This window comes from Cynocephalus volans, chromosome 1, assembly GCF_027409185.1.
Source record: "Cynocephalus volans isolate mCynVol1 chromosome 1, mCynVol1.pri, whole genome shotgun sequence".
Lineage (NCBI taxonomy): Eukaryota > Metazoa > Chordata > Mammalia > Dermoptera > Cynocephalidae > Cynocephalus > Cynocephalus volans.
Window position 1 is genome coordinate 294392071 of NC_084460.1, and position 25275 is coordinate 294417345.

General features: G+C 51.5%; 1 protein-coding gene across 6 annotated transcripts in view; it reads left to right on the forward strand.

Moving 5' to 3' along the window:
- The window catches only part of DIS3L2 (DIS3 like 3'-5' exoribonuclease 2), a 401609-nt gene that overhangs the window by 372527 nt on the left and 3807 nt on the right, over positions 1-25275 (forward strand). For 5 of the 6 annotated variants that reach the window (XM_063104706.1, XM_063104715.1, XM_063104697.1 and 2 more), the window contains exons 15-16: positions 22883-23066; positions 23787-23873. In XM_063104706.1, the coding sequence (XP_062960776.1) occupies positions 22883-23066; positions 23787-23873 (271 nt within the window). Of the gene's footprint in view, positions 1-12809; positions 13512-22882; positions 23067-23786; positions 23874-25275 lie in introns of those variants that run through there. The other variant, XM_063104740.1, reaches the window with a different exon arrangement.

Sequence of the window (25275 nt, forward strand, 5' to 3'; positions counted from 1 at the left end):
TTTTTTTTGTTGTTGTATCATTTTCCAACTTTGGTATGAGGTTAATGTTGACGTCATAGAATGAGCTTGGAAGTATTCTTTCCTCTTCAACTTTTTGGAAGAGTTGAGAAGAATTGATGTTAGTTCTTTTTAAAATATTTGGTAGAATTTGGCAATAAAGCCATCTGGTCCTGGAGTTTTCTTGGTTAGGAGACTTTTTATTACTGCTTCAATCTCATTACTTGTTATTAGTCTGTTTAGATTTTCTAGTTCTTCATGATTCAACCTTGGCAAGTTGTATGTGTATATATACAGCTGAATTTATCCATTTCCTCTAGGTTTTCCGGTTTGTTCTCATGTAGGTGTTTGTAGTAGTCTCTTGTGATCCTTTGTATTTCTGTGGTATCAGTTGTAATGTCTCCCTTTTCGTTTCTGATTTTGAGTCTTCTCTTTTTTCTTCATTAGTCTAACTAAAGGTTTATTGATTTTGTTTATCTTTTAAAAAACCAATTCTGTTTCATTGATTTTTTGTATATTTTTTTAATCTCTAATTCATTTATTTCTGTTCTGATCTTCACTATTTCTCTCCTACTGATTTTGGATTTGGTTTGTTCTTGTTTTGCTAGCTCCTTGAGGTGTAATGTTATGTTGTTTATTTGAAGTCTTTCTCTTTTTTTGATGTAGGCATTTATTGCTATAAAATTCCCTCTTAGAACTGCTTTTCTGTATCCCATCGGTTCTGGTATGTTTTGTTTTCATTTTCATTTGCCTCCAGGAATTTTTTAATTTTCTTTTTGATTTCTTCTTTGACCTTTTCATTGTTTAGGAGTGTGTTGTTTAATTTCCATGTATTTGTTTGGTTTCTAGTGTCCCTTTGTTGTTGGTTTCTAGTTTTATTCCATTGTGGTCAGACAAGGTAGTTGATATGATTTCAGTTTTTAAAAATTTGTTGAGGCTTGTTTTGTGACCTAACATATGGTCTATTCTAAAGAATGTTCCATGTGCTGTTGAGAAGAATGTCTGTTTTGAAGCTGTTAGATGAAATGTTCTATATATGTCCATTAGGTACAATTGGCCTAGAGTAGAGATTAATTCTGATGTTTCTTGGTTAATTTTCCATCTGGATGATCTGTCCATTACTGAAAATTGTGTGTTAATGTCTCCAGCTATTATTGTGTTGGAGTCTATTTCTCCTATTAGGTCTAATAGTAATTGCTTTATATAACTCTGTGTGCCACAGTTGGGTGTGTATATATTTGGAATTGTTATAGCCTCTTGTTGAATTGATCCCTTTATCATTATATAATGACCTTCTTTATCTTTTTTTCACTTTTCTTGGCTTGAAGTTTATTTTATCTTTTATGGAGTATCTTTTTCCATCCCTTCACTTTCAGATGGTGTGTGTGTCTTTATAGGTGAAGTGAATTTCTTGTAGGCGGCATATTATTAGTTCTTGTTTTATAATCCATTGAGCCACTCTGTGTCTTTTAATTGGGGCATCTAATCCATTTACATTTAGAGTTACTATTGATATACAGGGACTTATTACTGCCATTTTGTTACTTTTTTCTGGTTGTTTTGTTGGTCCTTTTTTTTTTTTTTTCTTCTATTTTCTTTTTTCTGATCTTACTGTCTTCCTTTGTGATTGAGTAGTTTTCTCTAGAAGGGTTTTTTTTTATTTCTTGCTATTTTGGTGTGTCTCATAAGTTTTTGTGTTATGGTTACCATAAGGCTTATAAAAAACATGTTATAGTTACAATAGATTATTTAAAACTAATAACACTCATGTTTGATATCTAAGAAAAAAAGAAAAAACTAAAGCCAACTCTCCACTTTGGCATCATTTCTGCCCCCTTTTTGACATTTTGTTGTTACAAGTTATATCTTTTAATACTGCCTATCTCATATACAGTTGTTATATTTGTTGTTGCCTTGCTAGGTTTGTCCTTTTGTCTTCATACTAAGAATGTAAGCGATTTACTCACCCCTCTTATATTGGAGTATTCTGAGGTTGTCTGTGAACGTACTTTACTAATTAGCTATGTACCTTCAAATGCTACTCCTTAGTGTTGCTGTCTTTCATACTGAAGAATCCCTTTAGCATTTCTTATAATGCAGGTCTAGTGTTGGTGAATTCCCTTAGCTTTTGTTTGTCTAGGAAAAACTTTATTTCTCCTTCCTATTTGAAGGTTAGTTTTGCTGGATACAGAATTCTTGACAGTCTTTTTTCTTCAGCACTCTGAATGTATATTCCCATTCTCTTCTGGCCTTGTAGGGTTTCTACTGAGAAATCCTCTCAGAGACGTATTGGGACTACATTGAATGTTATGTGTTTCTTTTCTCTTGCTTCTTTAAGCATCATTTCTTTGTCTTCAACTTTTGATAATCTGATTATGATATGCCTTGGGATATTCTTCCTTGGATTGAATTTGATTGGCAACCTCTGAGCTTCCTGTACCTGGGTACTGTCATCGTTCTCCATACTTGGGAAATTTTCAGCTACTATTTCCTTGAATATGCTTTCAATATCTCTTGCTTTTTCTTCTCCTCCAGGTATGTCAATTATGTGGAAGTTATTTTGCTTGAGGGAGTCCCATATTTGCTGTATTTCTGTTTCATTTTTTCTTATTCTTTTCTCTTTTTGCTCCTCTAATTTGATGATTTTATATGTTTTGTCTTCAGGCTCACTGATCCTTTCCTCAGTTTAAGTCTTCTGTTTGAGATTTCTACTGAGTTTTTCAGTTCAGATCATGTGTTCTTTATTTCTGAAATTTCTGTTTGTGTTTTTCCATTGATTCAATTCCATTGTTAAGTTTCTCATTCTGCTCCTGGATTGTTTTCCAGATATCATTTAATTTTCTATCTGTATTTTCTTGTGACTCCCTGAACATACTTAAGAGAGTTATTCTGAATTCTCCATGAGACATTTCATAAATCCGCTGCTCATCAGGGTCCATTGCTGGTGCTTGGTCTGTTTCCTTTCATGGTGTCATATTTCTCTGTTCTTTCTCAATCTTTGAGTCTTTATGTTGATGCCTGGGCATTTGAGGAGACTGCTACCTCTTGTAGGTTTTATAGGTGTTCCTTGGTGTTGTTTGACCTTTACTGGTTAATATCAGAGCTTTGTCTGTTGTTTTTTGGTTTGGGGTTTTTTTTTTTTTCAATTTAAATGTTGGAATTTTAGCTACCATCACCACTTAAACTTTGCACTGGAACTAATTTGTTGTCATTTGATTAATTCCAAAATTGGGGAAACTCTCTGTGGGGACCAGCACTTGAGCCCTGTGGATGAGCTAAACTGCTGCTTTGCTGCTGATTCTCTGGGGAAGGATTTTGTGTGGCTCAGGCTTTAATGGTTGGCTTTTTAATCACTTCTGCATCTTCTGAGGTCAGATACACCTGGGCTGTGTGGAGGCTCTAGCCTGGGACTGAGTCTTTCCAGCAAACTGTGCCCCCTGCAGTTCTTTCTCCCTGACCAGTCTCCACTGAGTGGAGCTATGCAGACCAGAAGGCAGATCAGCTGCCCACACTGCACCCCAATGTTCCTTTGGCAGGCCAGCCTCCTCTGACACTCCAAACGCTTCCCATGGGGTGGGCCGTGTGCTGGTCCCTCACAACGACTCACCAGACTCTGGGTGATTTTTTTCCTTCAGTCCAGTGTGACCCCTCAATCCTTTGTCAGTCCACGGGAACACTATTAGTGGTCTCACTGGCTTGGGGACTGGTGTGGTATGCTCTGAGGCCCTCTTCTCTCCTGCAGTCTCCAAGCAAGTACACACAAAGGGACACATCTGCAGCTTTTTTTGGTTCTTGCTCCATATGCTATAACTTCCTCCTGCCCCTGAGGTGGCCAGGGCTCTACACTAACAGAGCAGTCCCTTCTTTCTCTCACCACTGCTTCTCTTGCCTTCACAAATTCTGTGGATCTCTCCTTCTCTTCCCCCAAGCTCCAGTGGTCCCAGGTTGGCAGTCTTTGCTTTTTAGTAGTTGTAAATCAGTCAGTTGTGGGAAAGAGTGGTGCCTGAGACTATCTATTCCTCCATCCTGCTGACCTGTTTGTCTACTCTTGTGCCAGTACCACACTGTCTCATCTTTTTTACCTTTATTTTAAAAAGTCTTGATATCCAGTAGAGCTAGAGTTTCCAACTTGCTCTTGTTCTGTAGAGAGCACCTAAGCTATCCTCGGCCCTTTCTATTTTCATATAAATTTTAGAATCAGATTGTCAGTTGCCACATACTTGCACACAAACTTTATAGGATATATAATGAAATTGCTTTGAATCTGCAAATCAATGTGGAAAAATTTGTCATTTTTACAGTATTGAGTCTTCTACTCTACAAACATGGTATATGCCTCTCTATTTAGATTTTTAATCTTTCTCAGTAATATTTTATAATTTTTTGTATAGAGGTCTTGGTCATCTTTCATTAGATTTACTCCTAGGTTTTTGATTTGAGATACTATTTTAAATGGTATTCATAAATTTTGTTTTCTCTTTGTTACTGATATAAGGAAATACAATTTATTTTTATTGACACAATGACCTTGCTAAATTTATTTATTAAATTCAAATAATTTATTTGTAGATGCTTTTTGGTTTTCTATATACCCAGTTATGTCATTTGCAAATAATTACAGTTTTACTTTTTCCTTCTAATTCTCATACCATGTATTTCTTTTTTCTTGCTTTATTGCACTGTACAGTGTTTAGTGGAAGTAAAGATAGTACACATCCATGTCTTATTCCTGATCTCAGAGAGAAGGGTTTTTGCTACAAACTCACTTTTAGATTATGAAAGCTTTTACTGATATTTCCTTTAGTATGTGTTTGATTTGATTTTTCCCCAAGATGAGTTTTCAATTTGGGAATACTTTTAAGTTTGAAACATGGCAGTGGTGGTTTATGGGTTAGGAGTTAGGGAGGTTTTACTTTATCTATTTTACAGAAGGATATCATGGCTGTACAGTTGAACAGGTATTCAAACAAATCTGTCAGACTCCAAAGCCCAGGTTATTCTTTCTGTTCTCTGGTTCCCTTTTAGAAATAACACTTTTGTCATAGATGTCCAAGAGAAGAATTGCTAAACTACCTCAGAGGTTTATTTAGCATCCTTTTCTTTCCCCAGTAGCCTTTCCCCCAAATCTCCTTATATCTCTGTCGTGTACCCCATCCCGCCTTTCTCTGATTTCCGTTACAAAGGAAGCAAACTCAGGCAGCTAAGGGTCTCAAACTGAAAGAAGCCCTTGTGCCTGCCTGCAACACTGAAGTGCTAAGCCACCACCAAACCCAGGTACAGGGCCTTCCCTAGCCTCTGCTGCCATTCTGTCTCCTGTTGTCTGGTGCTAAGAGGTAGGGATGGAGGGCTTTCCTTCTGGTCAGGCTGCTCAGGTTGCAGGGTAGAACCGTGTATTTTTAAGCCCTTTATAGTCTCAGCTGTCCCAGTTCAAAGGTTATGAGTTCTATACAGATACACAGAATCTTTCTCTGCTGAGATTCAAAGAGAGGAATGAAGAGTACAGAGAGGGTAGAGACACAAACCAAACAGGCCCCGAAGGCCACAGGGTGCTGAAGCTGGAAAGAGCTCCCTGAGCCTGCAAATGTCCCTTGTTATTCTCACACCCCTCCTTTTACAGCACAAATAACTGCCCAGGGATGACCCAAGAGATTTCCCCACAAGTTGGAAAAGTCTGAGACACGAGGAACTCTCAAAACAAAATTCTTCAAAACTTTCAAAGACCTTATTAAAAAAGTAAATGTTCTCTTGGTTGATTTAACACAGGATTGGTTACATGAACCAAATAACTTTTGTCCTTTCTTGAGACAGATTTCTTTTCTATAACTTTGCCACTCCCTTTACTCATCTTTTTGTGATGGACTACAGTTCTTTCCATTCTGGGGAGCCACCTGGGGCTGCAGCAATCCTGTGTGACTTGGAGCACTTCAGTTTGTTTTTTTCCTTCCTCCCAGGTGCTTAATAGCTGGTAACATGCTCTTACCAGTGACAGAAGGTGGTGAGAATTAGCATTTTTGTTTTCTCTATATTTGTACCTGCCACATCCATTCCTTTTTCAAATTTCCCGGCATGGCCCATGTCTCTTTCTCTCTCTGGGTGTTTGTTCATCCATAGATTTGTACCCCCCGGGGTGGGGGGAGAGACAGGGGGCAGGAAACTGCTCTCTGGTCCCTTAAAGCTGTTGGCTCAGCCAAGCAATTTTTAAATCCAGGGAGGCTTGCCCCTTTCTAAGATATCAAGGAGTTTTAGGACAGGCTCTGATATTCAGGCCAGTCCCCTGTTTGATAAACAGGGCCACTCAGTTCCTGGCAATTGGGCGTGTGCCTCCAGCCCCCTCCATACTGATGTGCAGCACCAGACCCTAGGGAATGTTCAGATACTTAAAGCAGCAAATGCCTCTGCCAGAAACACCCTCTCTTGCGTACCTGGAAGCCTAGAGCCCAGGCCACAGAGGCCTGAGATACTCTCAAGGAGGTTAGCTGATACAGGATACAGACCACAGAATTGCGAGTTGGGTCCAAGCCAAAAGAAAGGTGCCCGTGGCTGTTGCCTCCTGCAGCTGCCTGGCAGGTGACCAGAACGTGCTTGGCTTCCTCAGTTTTTGGCTGCGCTCTCTGTGGGGAAGTGTTTCTGATCTATCATCACTACCACTCCCCAGTTCTCTGGGGCATTGTGGCTTTTTCTTGGTGGTTATGCAGGAAGCCTCCAGAGCCTGGAAGAGTTGATGTGCTTGATGACAGACAAAGGCTCTCAATAGACATAAATCACTTAGAACTGCTTTATTTATTGAAGAAGAATTGAACACGTTTACTCTCTATTCTGAGGGTGCTTCTTCAATGGTGGGCACCCAGCTGGGAAAAAAGTCTCACAGAGTGACTCAGAGCAAGTGCTCCGCTCATGCCCATTGAGTTAAATGAGAGGAAGTGGCCGACTTACACAGCTGCTCTGAAAACCCACCACAGCAAGGCCTGGTCAAGATGCAGAACATATAACATTCTGCTAACTTTGAGCTACTCTCAGGATGACCCTATGTGACTCTGCCTGCCCCAAGGATCTGCCAGGCAGGCTCCAGGCTAGAAGAGAAGTGAAGCCCAGCCCAGTGGGGAGTAGGTACCAGATGTGAGAGTGGACTGTGATGGGTGGGTAGAGAACATGGTTCATCTGGGGTTAGGGGCTCTACCGTCATCACCCTGGAACTGAAGCCTATCTAGAGCACTCAGGTCCTGAAATCAGGCCTCTGGGCAGAGTCGCTCTGCTCTGCCTTCAGTGTCCCCCTTCTCTGAGAGCTGTGGCACCGCCATCTGGGTGCCCGGAAGCCCTGACCATGCCACTGCTCCCTACCGCTCGACTTCCTGGGCATCTGCTTGTCAGGATCCAGCATGGTGCAAGCCAGTGAGGTCATCATATACATATGTGACTGCTTGAGCCATTTAGAGTAACAAGGAAGGAGTTCTGTGGAACTGTGTTGCCACCTAGAAGACAGTTTCTTCTTCCAAGTGCCACAACTTTTTTTCTTAAAGTTATGCTCCTTACATTAGTGGTGTCAAATGGACCTAACACAGCCTTTTAAAAATAATTTATGATTATTCAAAATGTTTATGTTGTGATATATGTTTTCCTTGGGGTCCACTGTGCTCTGTGGTGCCATTTGCCTCCACACTGAATGTCCTCACAGTGCCGTGTGTTTTCACTCGACCTTCCTGAGGACCTGCCCAGGGTTTCTGTCTCCACATCTACAGTAGGGCTAGTTGTCACATCTCCATCACTGTCCAGAAGACACCTGGAGCCCCCTCCCCAGCCTGGCTGTGAGCACATGGCCTTGTGGGCAATGTGGAATATCTGTTAGGAAGCCGAGGCGAGTTGTGAGAATTTTCATTCAGTGTGAGGAGAGGCTCTGAGTGAGGACCAGAACAGGGACTCCCCTGGGAGTCACGTTTCATGACCGCCTCTGGCACCTGTGGTGGCTGTTCACAGGCCTTGTTTGCTGCTGATTTCCTGGTTCTGCACCATGTTTCCAATATGTAAAATTGCAGGTGGTTGAGTTCAGATAAGACAGATGTGCTTATTGAATTGACTGAATTCTATAGTGTACTTTTCACATTAGGAAGTTCTCCCTTAGTCCTAATAGCACTCCTGTTTAGTCTAAATCTATTTCCTCTTATTAGCCTTCAGTGCAGATAAAAGAGCAGTTAGCTGGTCACCATATTTTATGTAATAAATGTTCTAGGAAACCATCATTCTGATTCTTCAGTGTTCTGTTATTGAAGTGGAAAGAACTTTTTATTCCTTTAGGTGTTTTTCCCAGTGTATTTTCTAGCCATTAGTGTCATCAAACTTAACTCTGTTGTTAATATAACTATCAGTCTCGTCAGAACCGCCAGTACCTTGCTGTGTGCCCTGCAAGGCAGGTTCTTACCTTTGGCTTTGTGACCCATGGACAGTCTGTGAACTCTTTGCAATGGAATATAAATATTTTTGTGGGTAGAGGGCAGAGAATGCACATAAAAAGGCTTTTCTCAGGTCCTCTGAGGGATCTGTTGCCCAAAAAGTGCTAAGAATCCACTGCAGGTGCACAGCCAGTAGGTGCTGAGGAAAGAGCCAGTTTGTGATGCTAATAAAATTCTGAAAGGAGGTGAGGGGGACTGAGTATGTGTGGATCTGATTCCCTGTGCCCAAGATCAAGGACAGTATCTCTCCCAGCCCCCAGCACAGTGTCGGGAACACAGTGGTACTCAGCAGATGCCGAGTGAACGTCTCCTGAAAGCACGCAGTATTTGCTGTTCCCCCTCCTGGTCTGTGTTCCTAACAGTCTTCTGTTTTTTAATAACGCCAGACTCTTGTCACCTTAATTAAGTGCAGAGGGCTTTCATAATAATACTAATAGTACTTATGGAATATTTAACAATGTGCCAGGCCCTGAGGTAAGATCTTTACAGTTTATCTCATTTAATCCTCACTACAATAATCTTGTGAGGAAGATAGTAGAGGTTAAAGAGGTTAAGTAGGCTGCCTAAGATTACCCAGGCAGTGTGTGGCTGACAACTCTCTACCTCTCCCTGGTGACTTTAACATGATGAGAATACTAGAATACTAGTGGGCTGCAGCCCACTGGGTTCTGAAATAAAGTGAAGCCGTTGATCGACAAGGGACAACCCCCTGCCCCTCTTGTACATTCTTCCTATTCAGGCCAAGCCAGGCCTCCGTGGAGGCCTAAGGCCAGTGCTAGTCCCCTGATAAAGCTGGGCTTGAACCATTGCAACTGCAGGAGTCTTCAGGAAGCCCTTGAATTCAGAGTTGTGTTACATGCCAGATGAGTCCTTTCCCACTGCCAAATTTAGAAGGTGACCCTAGGAAATTCCTCAGAGTGCAAGGAAATTACCCGTGTGCCTCGTGGATTGGAGGGCCAGTTGCCGGTGTTTTCTAGCCCAGAGGTAAACATCATTCCTTTGCTTGTCCAGCAAACTTTGTTAGACCCCTACTAGTACCAGGTACTGTACTGAGCATGTAGATGAGAAAGGCCCAGTCCCTCCCCACTGAAGCCCACAGCCCACTGAGGAAGACAGGTGTGTAAAACAGCACTCACAAGGGGGGTGACAGAGGCCATGATGGAGGTGAGCAAAGGACGTGGGGAACAAGCTCTCGGTGACATGCCCTCCCATGTGGGAAAGCCAGTGCAGCACGGGTCTGTGTGTTTTCTGTCTCTCCACTTCTCCTGGCTGGGGCACCTGTGTGGGGCATCCTGCAGGTGGGAAGGCCTGGTGAGCCCACCCAAGGGGAGGCAGGTGCTCTGTGAGAAGGTGGCAGGGTGGGGTCATGGGACAGAAGCCAGGAAAGAAGAGCCCGGCCAGGCCCTGGCAAGCTGAGCAGAGTTGAGAGCTGCCTCATCAGAGCTCCATGTTCTATCTTGTCGGGCTCTGTGGGAGTGAGAGGGACCCCACAAGGATCATGGACAGAGGGAGAATGGCTCTCCCCACCCCACCCCCTGCTTCCTCTCCCCCTAACTCCAGGAGCATTCTCAGATATAGAACATGGGTGGGTGGGCCTCTGGGTAAGTGTTGCCGACTCCCACATGGCAGGCCGGGCCATTCCTGGACAGATGGCATAGAGTAAGGAGCAGCAAGTCCAAGTCTGTGTGCGACTGGCACGTGGTGGACATGGCCCCGAGCTGCACGCTGCCCATAAGCACATCCTGGTGAAAGCAGCAGCCAGAAACCGAGTTCATAAAACTATGTATCAATATTTTACAAGTCACATAACTAATGAAGAGCTCTGCCAGACTCAACATACCACATCCCAGTGGGTGATAAGACAAGTGTTAGTTCAATGGAAACAACTGAGATAGATTTTTTTTTTTAATGCTGGGTTTTGAGTTTATAGTGAGGCAGGCTGTCCTTAGACATGAGTGTTCATTCATCAGGTAACCAACAAATGGGTCCCAGGCACACTGTTACCCTGTGTTGGATTTAAGTGATAGCTATCTGCAGGTAAGTAAGAATATAATCAGGGCAAAGTCAGTGTGTCCCGTTAGGCAAGCAGCTGCCCTCAGTTCTGGTTGACAGATTCACGTCCTGTCATCCAGCAGGGATAAGCCAAAGGGAAGCTGTAGGGACTGGCACTGCTACTCCTAGTCCCTTCTTCCTGGGAGATCTGCTTCCAACCTCCTACCCCCCCCAAATATGTCTTCTTTTTCACTCAACATTTTCTGTGGAGCACCAAGCAAAGTGTGTCTCTGACATGACTCTTTGTTCCCCAAACATTTCATTAGCACCTGTATGTGCTCCTGGGCTCTGGAATACAGAGATGGGCAAGGCCCTATGTCGTCAGCCCCACCTCCACCCCCCGCCCAAGGCCTGTGGTCTGCAGAGGAAAACTGGCCTTGAGAGAGACACTCGAGATGCAGGATGAGTTCTGGGCCTGAATCAGCCCACAGGACCATGGACCCAGGAAGGGAGATGCCTGAACTGAAACTTGAAAAACTCAGCTGTGAGCTGAATAAGAGTAGGCTTGGGCATGGTGAGCACAGGGGGCAGTCTGGAAACCCCATGGGGAGCCTAGAGGGTCTGGGTGCCTGTCTCTCTCGAGAGGGCCTCAAAACAGGTGTGGGGAACAGAGGTGCCATTTTCCTCACGGCTGGTGGGGGAGTGAGGCCAGGGCCAGCGCAGGCCAGTGAGATTGTGCAGAGGACAGGGGCGCCACAGCCTGTGGTGTGCCCGCCATCTCCCCACAGAGCACCACACTGCTAAGGGCCCTGCCCCACAGTCAGGGCTGGGCAAGGGACTGACCTACAAGACTTTTTAAGGTTTCTCCTTGGAACACACTAGAAAGAGGTTTGTGTGAGGCTTTCCGAGGGGTCCCCACAGCTCCTAAAGCAGGCTTTTGGACCAGGCTGAGTGTCATGGGGCGTTCCCCATCATGCTGCCGTGGCCCCCTAGCCAGCTCTGCCCTTCGCTTTTACCCAGCAGCTCCGCACATGTCCACAGGCGCAGTGCGAGTAGTAGCAGCACAGGAGAGGCCGTGAATGAGACAGGCAGCACCTTGTGCCCAGCCTTGTGACAGGGCAAACTAGAGCAAGAGCAACAAACATGCTCAGCTCTGTGCTCAACCCACAAGGGACCCTGATACGTCAAAGAGGCCAGAGCCCCGAAATCTGACCAGGAAAGCATCCTGACACAGGGAGGTGGTGGCTGGGGCTGAGGCCTGTGTCTGTTCTCTGCATCTATCCAAGCAGCAAGGAGGGGCAGAGGCAGCACAGGGCCTGACAATGAGGCTTCCATGGTGGCCACTGTGTCCCAGCCCAGCCAGGTCCAAAGGTTGTCTTGCGTGTTTGCCTGCCCTGTGGGGCGAAGCTCAGCCCTGGGGACAAGCTCTGACCGTCACAGGTTTCAGGGCAGGTAGAGAGCCAGGTGGAGACCAGTGATCCTGGACTCTGTGGCATCCACAGCCCTGGCTGAGGAGAGGAGGCACCCTTGACAGCAGGAACAGGAAGGATGCAGTGATGTGTGCAGACCACCACGGGTGCCCGCCCCCCGGGGACCAGCGTGGCCTGAGGGGCAGGCCCTGTATGGAGTCCCCACTGTCACTGGACCCAGGGTGGGGGCTGGTAAGAAACACTGCTGCCCCCTCCTGCGCGTCCTCAGGGGCTCCCACTGAGTGACACAGGATCCTCTGAGGACAACGCAGCGGACAGCTTGTGGGCTTAAGGCAGTCGTGCAACCTCTCTGGGCCCCCTTTGCTCCTGTGAGTAATGAGAATTGTGACCATTGTGAGAGGTGGGGAGGCTGGAATTGGCAAAGTCCCTGGCATCAGGCCTGCCCAGAGACCCCAGAAGGCCCCTTCCCAGCCTCCAGAGTGAGGCCAGCAAGGTGGACTTGGGCTGCCCTCAGACCTGTCTCCTCACTTCTCCCCCTCCTCACCCTCAGTTGTACCGAAGGGCACGGGGCCATCGTCTGTGGCATCACATAAGGTGCTGGAGATATATGAGGTCTTGGTGTCGCACAGACCGAGCAAAATTGCAGAAAAAACAAATACTTAGTGACAGCTGCTCTGTGCCAGACACTGGTCTAGGAGCTGGGAATGAAGGTACATAGCGCTGTGTGGACCAGCCGGAGAGGTTATTGTGGACGGGAGTGAGTGGTCACAAGCAAGTGGGGTGGGGCAGGAGGGGTGACCCAGGGCAAGGACTGAATCACAGGTGCAGGTGAGTGGAGAGCCCGCGCCGAGAGCCCATGGGAGAGAGGAGGGTCTGCATGAGCTGGGGCAGCACAGGCATCATCCAGAACATACTGACGACGTGTTTCCTGCCCCTGTCTGGGCAGGCTCCGAGCAGAGGGCTGCGGAGCAGGGAGCACAGGAGGACCTCAGACCAACGCCCTTGCTTCTTCTGATGGCCTCCGGGAAGAAGAGCTCATGGCGCTGGCTCCAGCACGACCCTCAGCTCTGCCTTGGGTCTAGGTGGAGAAGGACTGATGATTTTCCAAAAGCTTCCATGAAATGTGTTGTTTCCAGGAGACTGGTACTGCCTCTGCAGGAATGGCTGGATGTGGCCCACTCTGGGCATGGCCTCCAGCACAAAGGAAGCCACAGAGAATGTTCAAGTGTTGGAGAAGCCCACAGGTGCCTTCTCAAAGACTAGGTCTCTGTCAGCAGTGGCCTGGCCAGTTTCCAAGGTGGCGAGACAGCTCAAACAGCCCCGACTGCATCCCCATGCTCATGCACTTTCTACCTGCTCCTGCCACCTGTTCCTGTCTTCCGCAGGGCCTGGGATCAGGTGCAGACAGGACACGAGGCTATGACTTGGGCTGGGAGCCAATACAGATGAACTGAACCTCACTAGGACCTCCTAATGACTCCAGCAGCCCAAGGGCATTTCCCAGGATAGGGCCTGCCCCAGGGTTTAGAGCCTCCATTGGCCCTGCCGCCCTGGGCAGTCCACTCCCACAGCTCCCACAACATCTGTGGTCCCTGATCCCATGTGTTCCCTGGACAGAGGCTCAATGCTTTTCAGAAGGGATGCTCAGATCCCTTACTGCACCCCTCAAATTGAGGTGGAGGAGCTCTCTGCACTGGAATGCAGGTCATCTCACACAAATGAGCTGCAGCCCGTTGGGGCTTGTTGGAGCCTAGGTTGCCGAGTTCCTGGGAGGAACAGGAGACAAAAGCATCCTCCCTGGAGACCCCTGCTCTGGACTGGCATGTGAAATCCAAATTCTTTCTCTGTGGCTGAGGAGCCACCACTTATCTAAGACCTCCCATTGCTGTCTTATCCATTCCAGAAACCCCTTTTCTCCTGGACACAGATCCTTTTCTCTGCCTGCACCAGGTAGGCCTGGGCCTCAGCTACCTGGGCAGCCCCTCCCTGCCACAGGTTGGAGACAGAAGACAGACTTGAGAGTCTGAAAGAGCAATCTCCAGACCTGGGCCCTCCACATCCTGGTATGGGAGCTGTGCGGTTTCCTTCTATGGCCTCTCGGAGACTCAGTTTCCCTCTGTGCACATCAGGACTGACACTCCTTCCCCATGCGAGGGTTTGTGAGGAGTGGATAATAAAGGGCACAGGCTTTGCAGCCTTGAGTGGCTGCATGGCTGGGGTGGTGGCCCTACCGAATGGGACCTGCTCCCCAGCAGCCTTTCAGAATGAGCACAATATATATGCCCACGTCTGGCTGTCTCTGGGACTGTGTGTGAGTGTCTGTGTGTATGAGAGAGAGAAAAACAACCTGTGCATTCCAGAACACCCTTCTCCCTCACATGTCTTAGTGCCAAAGCCTCATTTTAAAACCACTGTCTACTCCTCCAGAAGTCAGTGATAACCCCTGGCCCCCACTGAGCTGTCCCAGCTCTGCTCTTGGTACCAGGCTACAGAGCCAGCCCCCACTGTTGGGGCAGGAAAGGGACCCATGGCTGGGAGTTGGAGCAGGGCGGCAAAGCTGTTGGGGGCACTGTAGCGGCCCACTGTGGGGCTTTGCCCGCTCTGCTCACAGTTCTGTTTGCAGTTGGGCAGCAGCTGGACCTGGAGACAGGCCTAGGTGTCAGCCCCATACAGGAACAGCAGCCCTCGTTCCCGCTTCTCAAGGCCACACAGCACATGCTGCCACCTGGTTCTGCTTAGGGCCAGGCCGCTGCCCGCATGCAGGCCTGCCCTGTGCTCCCTGAGCAGAGCCCGAGCCTTGGGAAGGGGACAGGCTTCTGGGCTGGTTTTATGCTGACAAAGGGCTTTCTGCGCTGTCAACTCGGCTCCCAGCAGCCCCCTCCCCCTCCCTACCACAGCCGCTGGGCCTCCTTCTGGCAGGGCCAGAGGCCTGGACTTGGACGCCTAGCCTCTGGAGACTTCCTTTGGAGCTAGAAAAACAAGCGGCTGAAACGTGCCTTGCTGCAGCAGGGCCGCCCGCTGAACCTATAGAAAAGCCCTGGAGTAGATGAAGCCGCCCAGAGTAGGAAAGCTGGCTCTGGCCCCACCCACAGGGCTGTTATGTCTGGCTCCAGAGGCCTCTCCTCTGGGGTTTTCCATGCCTGTGATCTGGGCCCCATTCATTTCCCTGTGGTTTCATGGGAATGTCCAAAGCCTTCAGCAGGTTGCAGCAAGCCCAGGCGCAGAGGGGTCAGTGAGAGGCCTGTGCTGTGACGTGTTCTCAGCCCACAGCCCCACACCCCGCACTCAAGGGCTTGCAGAGGGGGCACTGCTGGCTGTGGGTCGGCACCCGTCAGTCAGTCTGCCACACTTCCTCCCAATGTGCCCCCACCAGCCCTGGCCACCCCACCTGCAGCTGCCTCTCTGCAGGCCTCTGCTTTCCAGGTTCCAGGCCACCAGCTCCACCAGGCCTGGCCTGGGAGAGAAGGGCAGCCATCATCTGCAAGTTGATCCCCAGCAGCCCTCCAGTTAGAGCTGCTCCTATCACTCCCCGGCTCCTGCGGCCCTGGCAGTTTCCCACCACCCTACACTCAATTTGAGGCTGCTGGGAGAGCAGCAGGTCCCTACAATGGTGACGGGCACCTCTGCCTCCACCCCGCAGGCTGCTCTGCCGTGGAAAAGGGGCCGTGCCCGGGTGCACAGCTCCTGCGACAGGCCCAGCAACTGCCGTCACAGCCACTGTGGAGCCCGAAGGCTCCCAAGCCCACAGCGAGGAGGTGCCCAAGTGGAGAAAATGTGGTCTTCAGAAGAAATGATGCAAAACTGGCTAGGAGCAGTTCTTATCAATTTTCCAAGTTAGTAGTTTCCACCAGGAGCTAATTAAACAATCTCCGTGAGTGGTCTACTTCCATTCGCAAGGAGACTCCCCTGGAGTTGTGACAAGGGCCCTGGTGTCTGAGGGCACAAGAGGATGCTCTTTTGTTGCACTTAGTTTTGGTCTCTGAAAATGGATGCATTTTCCATTTGGGCCTCTGCCTAGCCACCCTACCCTGGCCCTGCATTGGCTTCAGCTCCCGATCATTTCCGCAGCCCCTTTCTGAGTGTTCTATCTACACAAAGGGCAGGGGTGGGGTTTCTCATCTGCTTTAGCTGGCAAAATGGATGTGGAGACAGTACATGCTTGGAGGCCCAGCCTCTCCTGCCAGGCAGAGCTGAGAGGCCCAGTGCAGATGAGTGGAGAGCTTGAGACTGGAGCAGGCTGGTTGGGGGGACAGGTCCTGCCCCTAGCACCATGCTAGGGGAGGATGGACCTGCAGCCAGTGCCGGCCTCCCTGTACCAGTCTGAAGCTGCCAAGTTCTTGGGGAGGGGACAGTGACCAGATCATCTGTAGCCAGACCAGAGCAGACTTGGGTGTGCACCATGCCTGCCTATACCCTGGGTCTGTCCAGGGAAGCTGTCCCTATCCTTAGGCCTCTGTGTGGTGGCTGGGCTCTTTGCTGACCTGATGAGTACAGTCTTTCTCTTCTCTCTAGTATCCATGGACTTGAAAGACAGTTCTAGAGACGGTGTCACCATGCCAGTGCTCTGGGGTCACTCCAGCTGTCTCTTCCATTCTGAGCTGCTGGTCACCCAGTGTCTGCCCTGATCCCTCAGGGCAGCACTGGCAGAGAGACCCTGGGAAGGTGGGGTCTCGTCTCTGTCCCTGACTGGCTATGGTTCTGGACAAAGCCCTTCCTCTCCCAGCCACTGTAACATGGGTGTCAGTGACAAGCCCAGTGACCTCCGGGATGCTGGCAGGAAGCAGCACTGGCTGATGGTGGCCCAGCTGCTCCTGCAGGGACCATGGACAGATAGGAAAGGTCGCAGGTGCCATGCAGGACCCTTCCTCAGGGCTGTCTCAAACAAGCCCCCTCCTCTCCACCCAGACCCCAGCCGCCTCCCTGCCTGGGTGCTGGCCAGCTGGACCTCTGCAAGCCAAGGTGCAGACATCATCCTGGGAGACTGGCCTACTCCCTGGGCCCTGCTGACCTCCTGCAAGTGCTGGCTGCCCCTCCTCAGACTCTCCTTGCCGTCAGCTCCTCTGACTTGAAGACACTTTGAGATCTCTGGGACACTCAAAACAGCAGCCAGAAAACATTACAGAGGCCCCTCCTCTGCCAGACTCCCTTGCCTCTGTCTCCAGTGACTGTATTGGGAGTCACCCACACTTGATGGCCTCCATCGCTCTTTCATCTTGGTTTTCTGAATCAGCTTCTGCAGATCACTGCCATTGCCACTCGGTCCTACTTGCCAAATCCAGTGGCCCTTTCCCAGCCCTTCCTCCTTCCTCTGCAGCATTGGCAGTGGGTACCACCAGCCACAGCCCAACCTTCCTCCTGCTCTCAAGCCAGAGCCACTTCTCAGCCACCTCATGGTCACAGCACGCTCTTTCCTGCCCCTCTGTGCAGGGGGCACCCTCAGGCACCTCAGGCCTCAGTCTCTGCTGCCCTGTCTTGCTGCTTTTGGTCCCTCCCTACGTCTGTCATGGCATCCCCTGAAGTTTCCTTTGAAATGTCCCTCCCTTGTTCCCCAGCCTTCCCCACCTCCCCAGATGAATTCTAGCTCCTAGAACCAGGCCTCCCAGACCCCCACAGGCCATCCTTGAACCCCCTGCCCCCAGCCACACAGCCCTCTTCTCTCTGCCTTCGACACAGCGTCCCTTGATTTCTTATTGTCCAAACACGTCTGATGCTTTGTTGTTTTCCTCCACACCTCTCTGTTTCATCCCTTCGTGTAAAATATTTCCATCCTGCTTGCCATCTCTTGCAACGAACCTTGTGCTTGAGGACACACCTGTCCTGTGGGAGCTCCTGGAGGGCAGGGTAAAGGCTTTCCGGTGGCCACAGAGCCCAGGATGCCACTTAGGCCACAGGGCCTTGAGGGCACACAAACCGCTGCTTGGGGAGGTGGGCGACTTGGGGCCGGTCACTCTTCCTGTTTGCACATGAAGCTTCCCCACACAGAAAGGGAGTAGAACTTCCCAGGCTGCAGGAGCTCGGAACGGGATGGACATCATGCCACACCTGCCGCACGTGCTTGTGCCTGACCCTCTGCCCCTGGCTGCCCCTAGGGTGGATTTGGGCTGCTGCAGAGGCTCACAGGGGCACAAGGATGAATGAGAGGAAGAAGGAGGGAGCAAGCCAGTGGCTGGGGCAGACGCTGTAGCTCATTTCTCCAGGTCGAGGGCAGCCTGTGCCAAGCATCTTCCTTTCAGTAGTAACACAAGCAGGTTCACTGGTCACAGAGCAAGAATGCTGCAGGCAGCAGTGGCCTCTTGAAAAGTCATGATGCACGTTAGCATGTTAAAGGCAAAGGGATGGTTTGTGATAGAGAATAACCCCAGCCTGTCATGTATATGACAGGTCTTCAAAATTTCTTGGAAAGATCCATATTATTCTAGTTTTCCACAAACGTTTTGAAGTACCCTCATTTTTGTATTGATACTTTGTTCTTTAAGTGACATTAATGGATTTTGGGAAACACCATCTAGACTCAAGCCACCTTGCTGTGTGCAGTTTTGTTTGGGAGCAGATTGCTGTGTCCCTACCTGCTCTCTGGCATAGCAGGAGAGGGGCTCACCGAGCTCCTCCCTGGCATGAGGAGCCTCACCTCAGGCTCACCTCCCTCTCCTTCCCCTGCCCTCTGGCACCCTGAGGCCTGGAACACCAGGAGGTGGGATACTGTGCAGGAGGCTGAGGAGCCCAGGCTCTCGCCCTATATAGCCCAGCCCCAGACCTCCAGAGTCGGGGCCCCCGTGGCGCTCGGCTCCAGATGCTCAGCAGATGCCAGTCCTGGGATCAAGGCCCCATGTCTGAGGGCTTGGCTGGCTGTTCTGGAAGGTGATCCTGGCTGGCAGCCATTGCCGAGCCCCTATTTAGAGCCGTTGTCAGGCAGTTGCTAGTTCCAGACCCCCCCTCCCCTCAGTAGGGCCAGTGATCTCATGCCTATGCGATGCTGGAGCTGAGAGGAGATGGGCTAGGATGGAGGCAGGAGCCCACTCAGGGAGCCAGGCCGAGGCCAGGGTGGCATGCAGGGCTCCCACCACTCCAGCAGCCCTGGTGTTCACACTGCCCTCTTAGGGTTCCCACACCCCTAGGTGTGAGTTGCTCACAGTGGTGCCTCCTGACCCCCAGAATGGCTTGGGCATGGGATCGTGTTGGCCTGCCAGGCCTGTGCACCACCTCTGCCCCCCAAAGAGGGAGAGATCAGGGTGAGAGGGGCTCACTGCAGGGCTCAGCTGTAGGAGCCCCCCAGCTGCCTCACACTCCCCAGAGCCTGGTGCGCTCCCTGGCTGAGTGACACCCTCAGCCAGAGGCTAGCTTTTAGCTACAGAAGAAACACTGACTATGGGACCCAGAGACCCTGGAGTTTGGCCTGCAGGGCCATGGTTTACCAACTGCAAGAACTTTCCTGCCCACAGGTTACTGGGTTCTAAGCTTGTCCTGCCATGTCCCAAGTCCTGCCGAGGGAAGATGCTGGGAACCCCATGCTGGCTGCCCAGGGAATGAATTGACTGGGGAGGGGGTCTGTGGAGGGTGGTGAGGGGTCCCTTTGCTGTCCACAGATGAGGGCAGTGACATACACCCCACCCCACCTGACCTTACCCAACCCTAGCTCACTGAACTCAGTGGAACTTGGGCTGCTGGTGGCGGGGCTCTGCCTTGGCCATCCTGTTCCCAGTTTCTGCTGGGGACCTGCCTCTAATCACCAGAGGGCTGGGCTGCCCACAGTGTGCCAGGCCTGCCTGCTCCTAGGGCCCACCTTGCCTGTCCTCTCTGCTCCTGCCTCTCCCTATTGGTGTAGGAAGGAATCTCAGGATAGCCGCGTGTAAATATTCCCTGCAGCTCTCCTGGAACCCTAGTGACGCTTAAGCACCCAGGGAACTCTGTGCTGTGCCATCTCCCTGTTTGGTGCCACTGAGTTTGTCTGGATTGAAGCCTGATTTCACCCACCTGCCTTGGACAGATTCCACAGTCTTCTCTCTTCACTCCCACCCCATGGAGGTGGGAGGGTGGGAGGGGCTGAGGCTGCAGAGGGAAACCGAGACCCAGAGACACCAAGGGATCTGTTCCAGGTCAGCCTCTGCGTCCAAAGCTTCACCAGGCTTGATTTTCAAGGTTGACAGAGTGCACTTCTTTTTCTCTCCCTGGGTCTCCAGTGACCTTGGGGGCTGTTGTCACTGCCTGGGGCTGCCAACGTGGGCCCTGCTCTCTCCTGGCCCTTCCCTCCTGTACCTGTCCTTGCCCATCCTGAAGACCTTGAGAGGTGAGGCGGGAGATCCCCTGCGGGAGCTGGAGCATGAGCTTGGCTCAGCCCTTCTGCCTTCCCAGGGGCTGAGTTCCTTGTTCTGGGGTGACTGTGGGGGCCAGGCCAGAGCAGCCCACGACACTCTGCTGCCTCACCTGCCCGCCCAGGAGCGCCCTCAGCCTGAGTCTCCCTGCAGCCCTGCTGTGGGCCCATGCTGCCCCCTGCCGGCCACGCTGGTGAAATGCTGCCCAGGGGCAGCCCTGGGGTGGCAGGCGTTCATGCCATCCTCACCCAAGCCTGAGGCTGGGCTGGAGGCCGTGGGGCACCGAGGACAGACTGGGGGCTCTTTGCACACAAGGATGCTCAGACTGCATGGGGAGGAAAGCCTAGAACCGCACCTGGGACACAGGAAGGTTTGTTGAGAGAACAGAGGAAGGACGAATGAATAGATGCGTCTGAAGCATTTCGGTGGTGATGGCCTGACCAAGAGCAGACGTGGAGTCACGTCCGACACTTCTCCAGCAGGAACTGGGCCATCTCTTGGGTTGACGAGATCCAAATATGAAAACCAAACGAGAAGAGCCCAGTGGTGCTAGCCTGTAACACAGGTGACCCCATAGCAGTAAGTGCCCAAGGGGGAATAGGGGAGACTTCAGCCTGGCCTTCAGGGAAGGCTTGGGAAGGGGTAGTGGAGACGGAACGCAGGGGTGAGCGTCATAGGGCATGTTGGGAAGACCCCAGGAAGGCCATTTGGGTGACAGGAGGGGACAGAGGACAGCACAGCCACTGTCGTGCAGACCTTTGAGGTGTCCAGTACAGGGTCAGCCCTGGCCTCACCTGTTAGTTCCACCTGCCTTCACGATGGCCCTGCGGTCAGGTGCTGTTGCCGCCCCTGCCTTATATTTGATGAGGAGGAAGATCAAGAGAGGTCTGTGATTCCTCCAGGGTCCCACCACAAGAATGGACTGGAGTCCGGATTCAAACCTTGTCTCAGGAGACTCAGTGGTTGGTAAGATGCTTGCATGCAAGAGTTTTCTGCCCGAAGTGATGGGCACCAGGACAGATTGGAGATGAAAGGCAAAGTGGTCACTTAAAAGGCTGTTACTGCAACCCAGACAGCAATGTGGAAGCTTCTCATTCCACATGCTCGGTTCCCTGCCTGGTAGAAGGGCCTGCCCTCATGGTCAGCTGCCCAAGCTGCCACCCTACCTTAATGAGGACCATGCGTGAGCCCAAAGCAGTCCCCACAAAGGAGGCTCCAGGAGTACAGGGCTGGCATTGCTTCCTTTCCAGGCCCAGGCCTTCCTCTGGCCCCACTGGGTGGTACTTGCCCTGCTGGGGCATTGTTCAGCCCTGCTTCTCTATACAAGCCCTTGGGGAGACAGGTGTGCTCGCAGGACAGCTTGGCAGAGCAGGGCCAACCTGGCGCCGTGGCAAGCCCCATCTCTGCACACTTGGATTCTCCCTCCCTGTGGCTACTTTTCTTTCCAAGAGCTCAGCCAGATGACGAGGCTCATCCTGCAGTGCTACCCCCTCCAGGAAGGGGAAGTTCATTTCAGGCCTCTGGCTGCTGCCAGCTCTGCCAGAGCGTCCTCTCTGACCTCCCCTGCCTCTGTGGGAGAAGTCTAGACTTGACCTGCAGCCTGGGGAAAAGCAGAGAGGCAAGAGTCTCCCCTAAGCTTGGCAAGGCACCTATAGCCCTGCCTTTCCAAGGGAGCAGGCTTTCCTTCACAGTGCATCCTGGCCATGATGCCACCAGGATGCACCCAAGCCCCCTTCCCAGAGGCATCAGTTCTTATGCACATGTGTGACCCACTTGCCCCAGGTGGGGAAAGCAGTGCATGGACTCCTGCCCCAGGCTGGGTGGTGCCCCCATCAGGGCTGTGTGCTGTCAGCTCCCACTTGGCATGGTTCCTGAGTCTGGGCACACTTTCTCCATTACCCAGCAGTCCCTGCACCATCACACTTTGTACTAGGCAGACTTTTGTGTTTTCATGTGGAGCTATATCCATTTGTGGTATTGTTAGTTCTAATTATACTCAGCGAAACAAACCAGAGCATATATAACTCCTAAAGGTTGACTTTCCAGGTTGTAGATGCCACAATAGCAAGTCTGCCTTGTCCCCAGATAAGTGTTTCCCTCTTGCTTTCTCTGACTCTCCTGTTTGATCCCATAAACTCTGAGGTTTGGTCTGTTCTACACAGGACAGTCCCCAGAGGAGGAGGGAGCTCAGCACTGCTGGGCTTGGAAAGCCCTCAGTCTCCTCACCCTGCCCCACACCCCAGGAGCCCTGTGAGCACAGGTTGGGCTGGGTCCTCTGACTTCCTGCAGCATGTGGGGGCTCAGGGCTTCTTGCAGCTGGGCTGTCCAGAAAGGCTCTAGGAGTCTCATCACTACACAGAGATCTTTATTGAGCCCCTTCTCTGGGCTAAGTGGGAGGCTAAGCTGTGGGGCTGTGGTGGGGAGTAAGACAGACACTGTCTAGCTGTCCAGGAGGCCCTGTCAACTGGAGGAGACAGCACACAGCTGACACATTGGGAGAGAGTGGCCGTGTAGAGCCGTTGGTGCAGGGGAGGGTGGGAGCATGGGATCAGAGAGACAGCAACTTGGAGGAATAAATTTGGTGGGTGGCCTGCAGCTCACCTCTCAGCTGAGACCTGAAGGGGCCAGACACATGAGAGCCTGGGAGAGCCTGGATATGGATGTGCCCTGCCTACAGCGGTCCCTGCAGTCCCTGACCCTTCTTCTGCAGGCTTGTGGAGGAATTCATGCTGCTGGCCAACATGGCGGTGGCTCACAAAATCTACCGCACCTTCCCCGAGCGGGCCCTTCTGCGCCGGCACCCCCCACCTCAGGCAAAGATGCTCCGGGACCTGGTGGAATTCTGCAACCAGATGGGGCTGCCCATGGATGTCAGCTCTGCAGGGGCCCTCAATGTAAGTGGTGGAGTAGGCAGGCAGAGGAAGGGGAGGCCCTGCTTGGGGGAAAAAAGGGGAAGACCTAGAAGCTGGGGCATAGTGGTCTCAACTTCCAAGCAGGGTCCCATTCCCTTCAGCCAGCATCCTTTGCAGGGGAAAAGGGAAGACCTGGGGAACAGACCCCAGACTCCAGATGCCCCAACAGTGGAGTGAGCTCCCTCACCAGGATGGGGCCAAGGGAGGCCACTTGAGCTGTGGGCAGGGCTCCTGTGGACAGAAGAGGCTGGTCTTGGGCCCAGAGGCTTTCAGTGTGGGGCTGGGGTGATTGGCAGTCAGGGAAAGTGTTTTATGGTTTCAAGGCTCCTGGCCACAAGCTAAACCTCATGGGGCTAAAGAACCCAGGGCCTGGGCTCTGATCCTACAGGAGGGAGGCTCTTCTCACCCACAGTCTGAGCCTAAGTAGGGTGGGGAGAGCAGAGCGGTGCCTTAGGCCAGAAAGCTGGACAGCGGGTGGTGCAGGCCAGCTGGACACGGAAGGGACTGAGCTCAGACCAGCACAGTCCACAGACTCTGGGCCCTGGCCCCTCCTGCACCCACCCACAGCCATCTGAGCAGGGCAGTTGCCATAGGTGACCCTTCCCCAGAGGCAGGTCTCAGATGGTTATGAGGTAGCAGAGGCCCAGAGCTTCTCCTCCAGCCTGACCACACATTACACAGGTTTCTGGGGTTTGCTTCTAGGAAAGTCTGACCAAAACATTTGGAGATGACAGGTACTCACTGGCCCGGAAGGAGGTGCTCACCAACATGTGCTCCCGGTCCATGCAGGTAAGGAGGGGCCTTGCCTTTGTGCTGCCTGCTCCCAGGAGCACCCGTGACCTGTGACTTCCATGCACACGCACAGGTCATCTCCATTCCTGCTCTGGTCTGGGGCCTGGCTGGGAGAGGAGGCGCTATCCTCATCTGGCAAGGCAGAGGAACACTTTTCTTGGGGAGGGGATGGAGCCCCCCTGGCAGCACCTAGGACAGGGGGGCCCCAAGCTCCCGGAAGAGCCTGATCTGCTGTGTACTGATCAGACTTGCTCAAACACAGCCAGCTTTGAGCCCAGGGCTGGTCAGACCTCATGGTTGGCTAGAATTGCCAGAGAGGAGAGAGGGTCCTTCGTGGCAGCCTGCCCGGGGTCACCTCTCAGTCTCCACCCCAGCCTGTGCAACTTCTTGTCAGCTTGGGAAGGTAATCAGTGCAGCCCTCTAGACTGAGTCCAGCCTCACAGTGTCCCAGCTCCTGGGATCGGGAGCCACCTAATGGACTGACAGGTCAGCAGAAACTACAAATGCTACTAGGGCTATGTCTGGGCCCCAGCACAGCCCAGGGGCTGCGACAGACCATTTTTCAGGGGCTCAGTCACTCGGGAGACTCAATTTGTTCTCAAGAACCAGATGGCCTCAGCTGGCCACAGCTGATTTGTTTATGATACCTCAGAGCAATGCTGGGAATGAGCCATCAGGATCTGTTTGGGCCTGGCTTCCCGTACCCTGCCCCCAACACAAGTGTCTGCCCCACACCAGCACCTGCAGCACCCACAGCAGAGAGAGGCTGTGCCGTGGCCGCCAGCTCCACCAGCCTGTTCCCCAGCTGCTCCTGGCAGGCATGGTAATGAAGAAAACAGCAGCCCCTGGGTCCCCACATTGCCTCCTGGCCATGTCCTACAGGCCCTGTCCCCTGCCCCCAGCCTCTGGAAGCCATCACCTCCAAGGTCAAACCAGCCCTAGAGCTCCCCACAAAGGAGCCCTCTCCTGAGTCATCCAGAGCCTGTAAACACTAGACTTCTCCTGGCCTGGCTGCCAGTGACCTCGGAGACCACTTTGGCCTGGGTTCTGATGGCATGGAGTTATTAGAGTATCTGTGCTCCTGTCCTCACAGCCCTGTGACCAGGGGTGGGGACAGAAGACGGGACACAGTAGGGGCACCAGGATCACAGAGCACAAAAGGGTGAAAGGCACCTTGGTTCCAAGTGTGCTACTGAAACAGGGCACCAAGGTTGTCGAGGGATGGCTGGTCAGTGTGGCAAAGCCATGGTTCCCACCCATCCCACCCTACCCAGTGACACCTCCTTCAGCCAGGACAGAACCACGCCCCTTGTCCTCCTCACCCGAGCGCCTCTGGGGAACTGGGCCACCACTGAGCACAAAGTCCTAACACGGCTGGCAGTGGAGGCTGCACCCACCT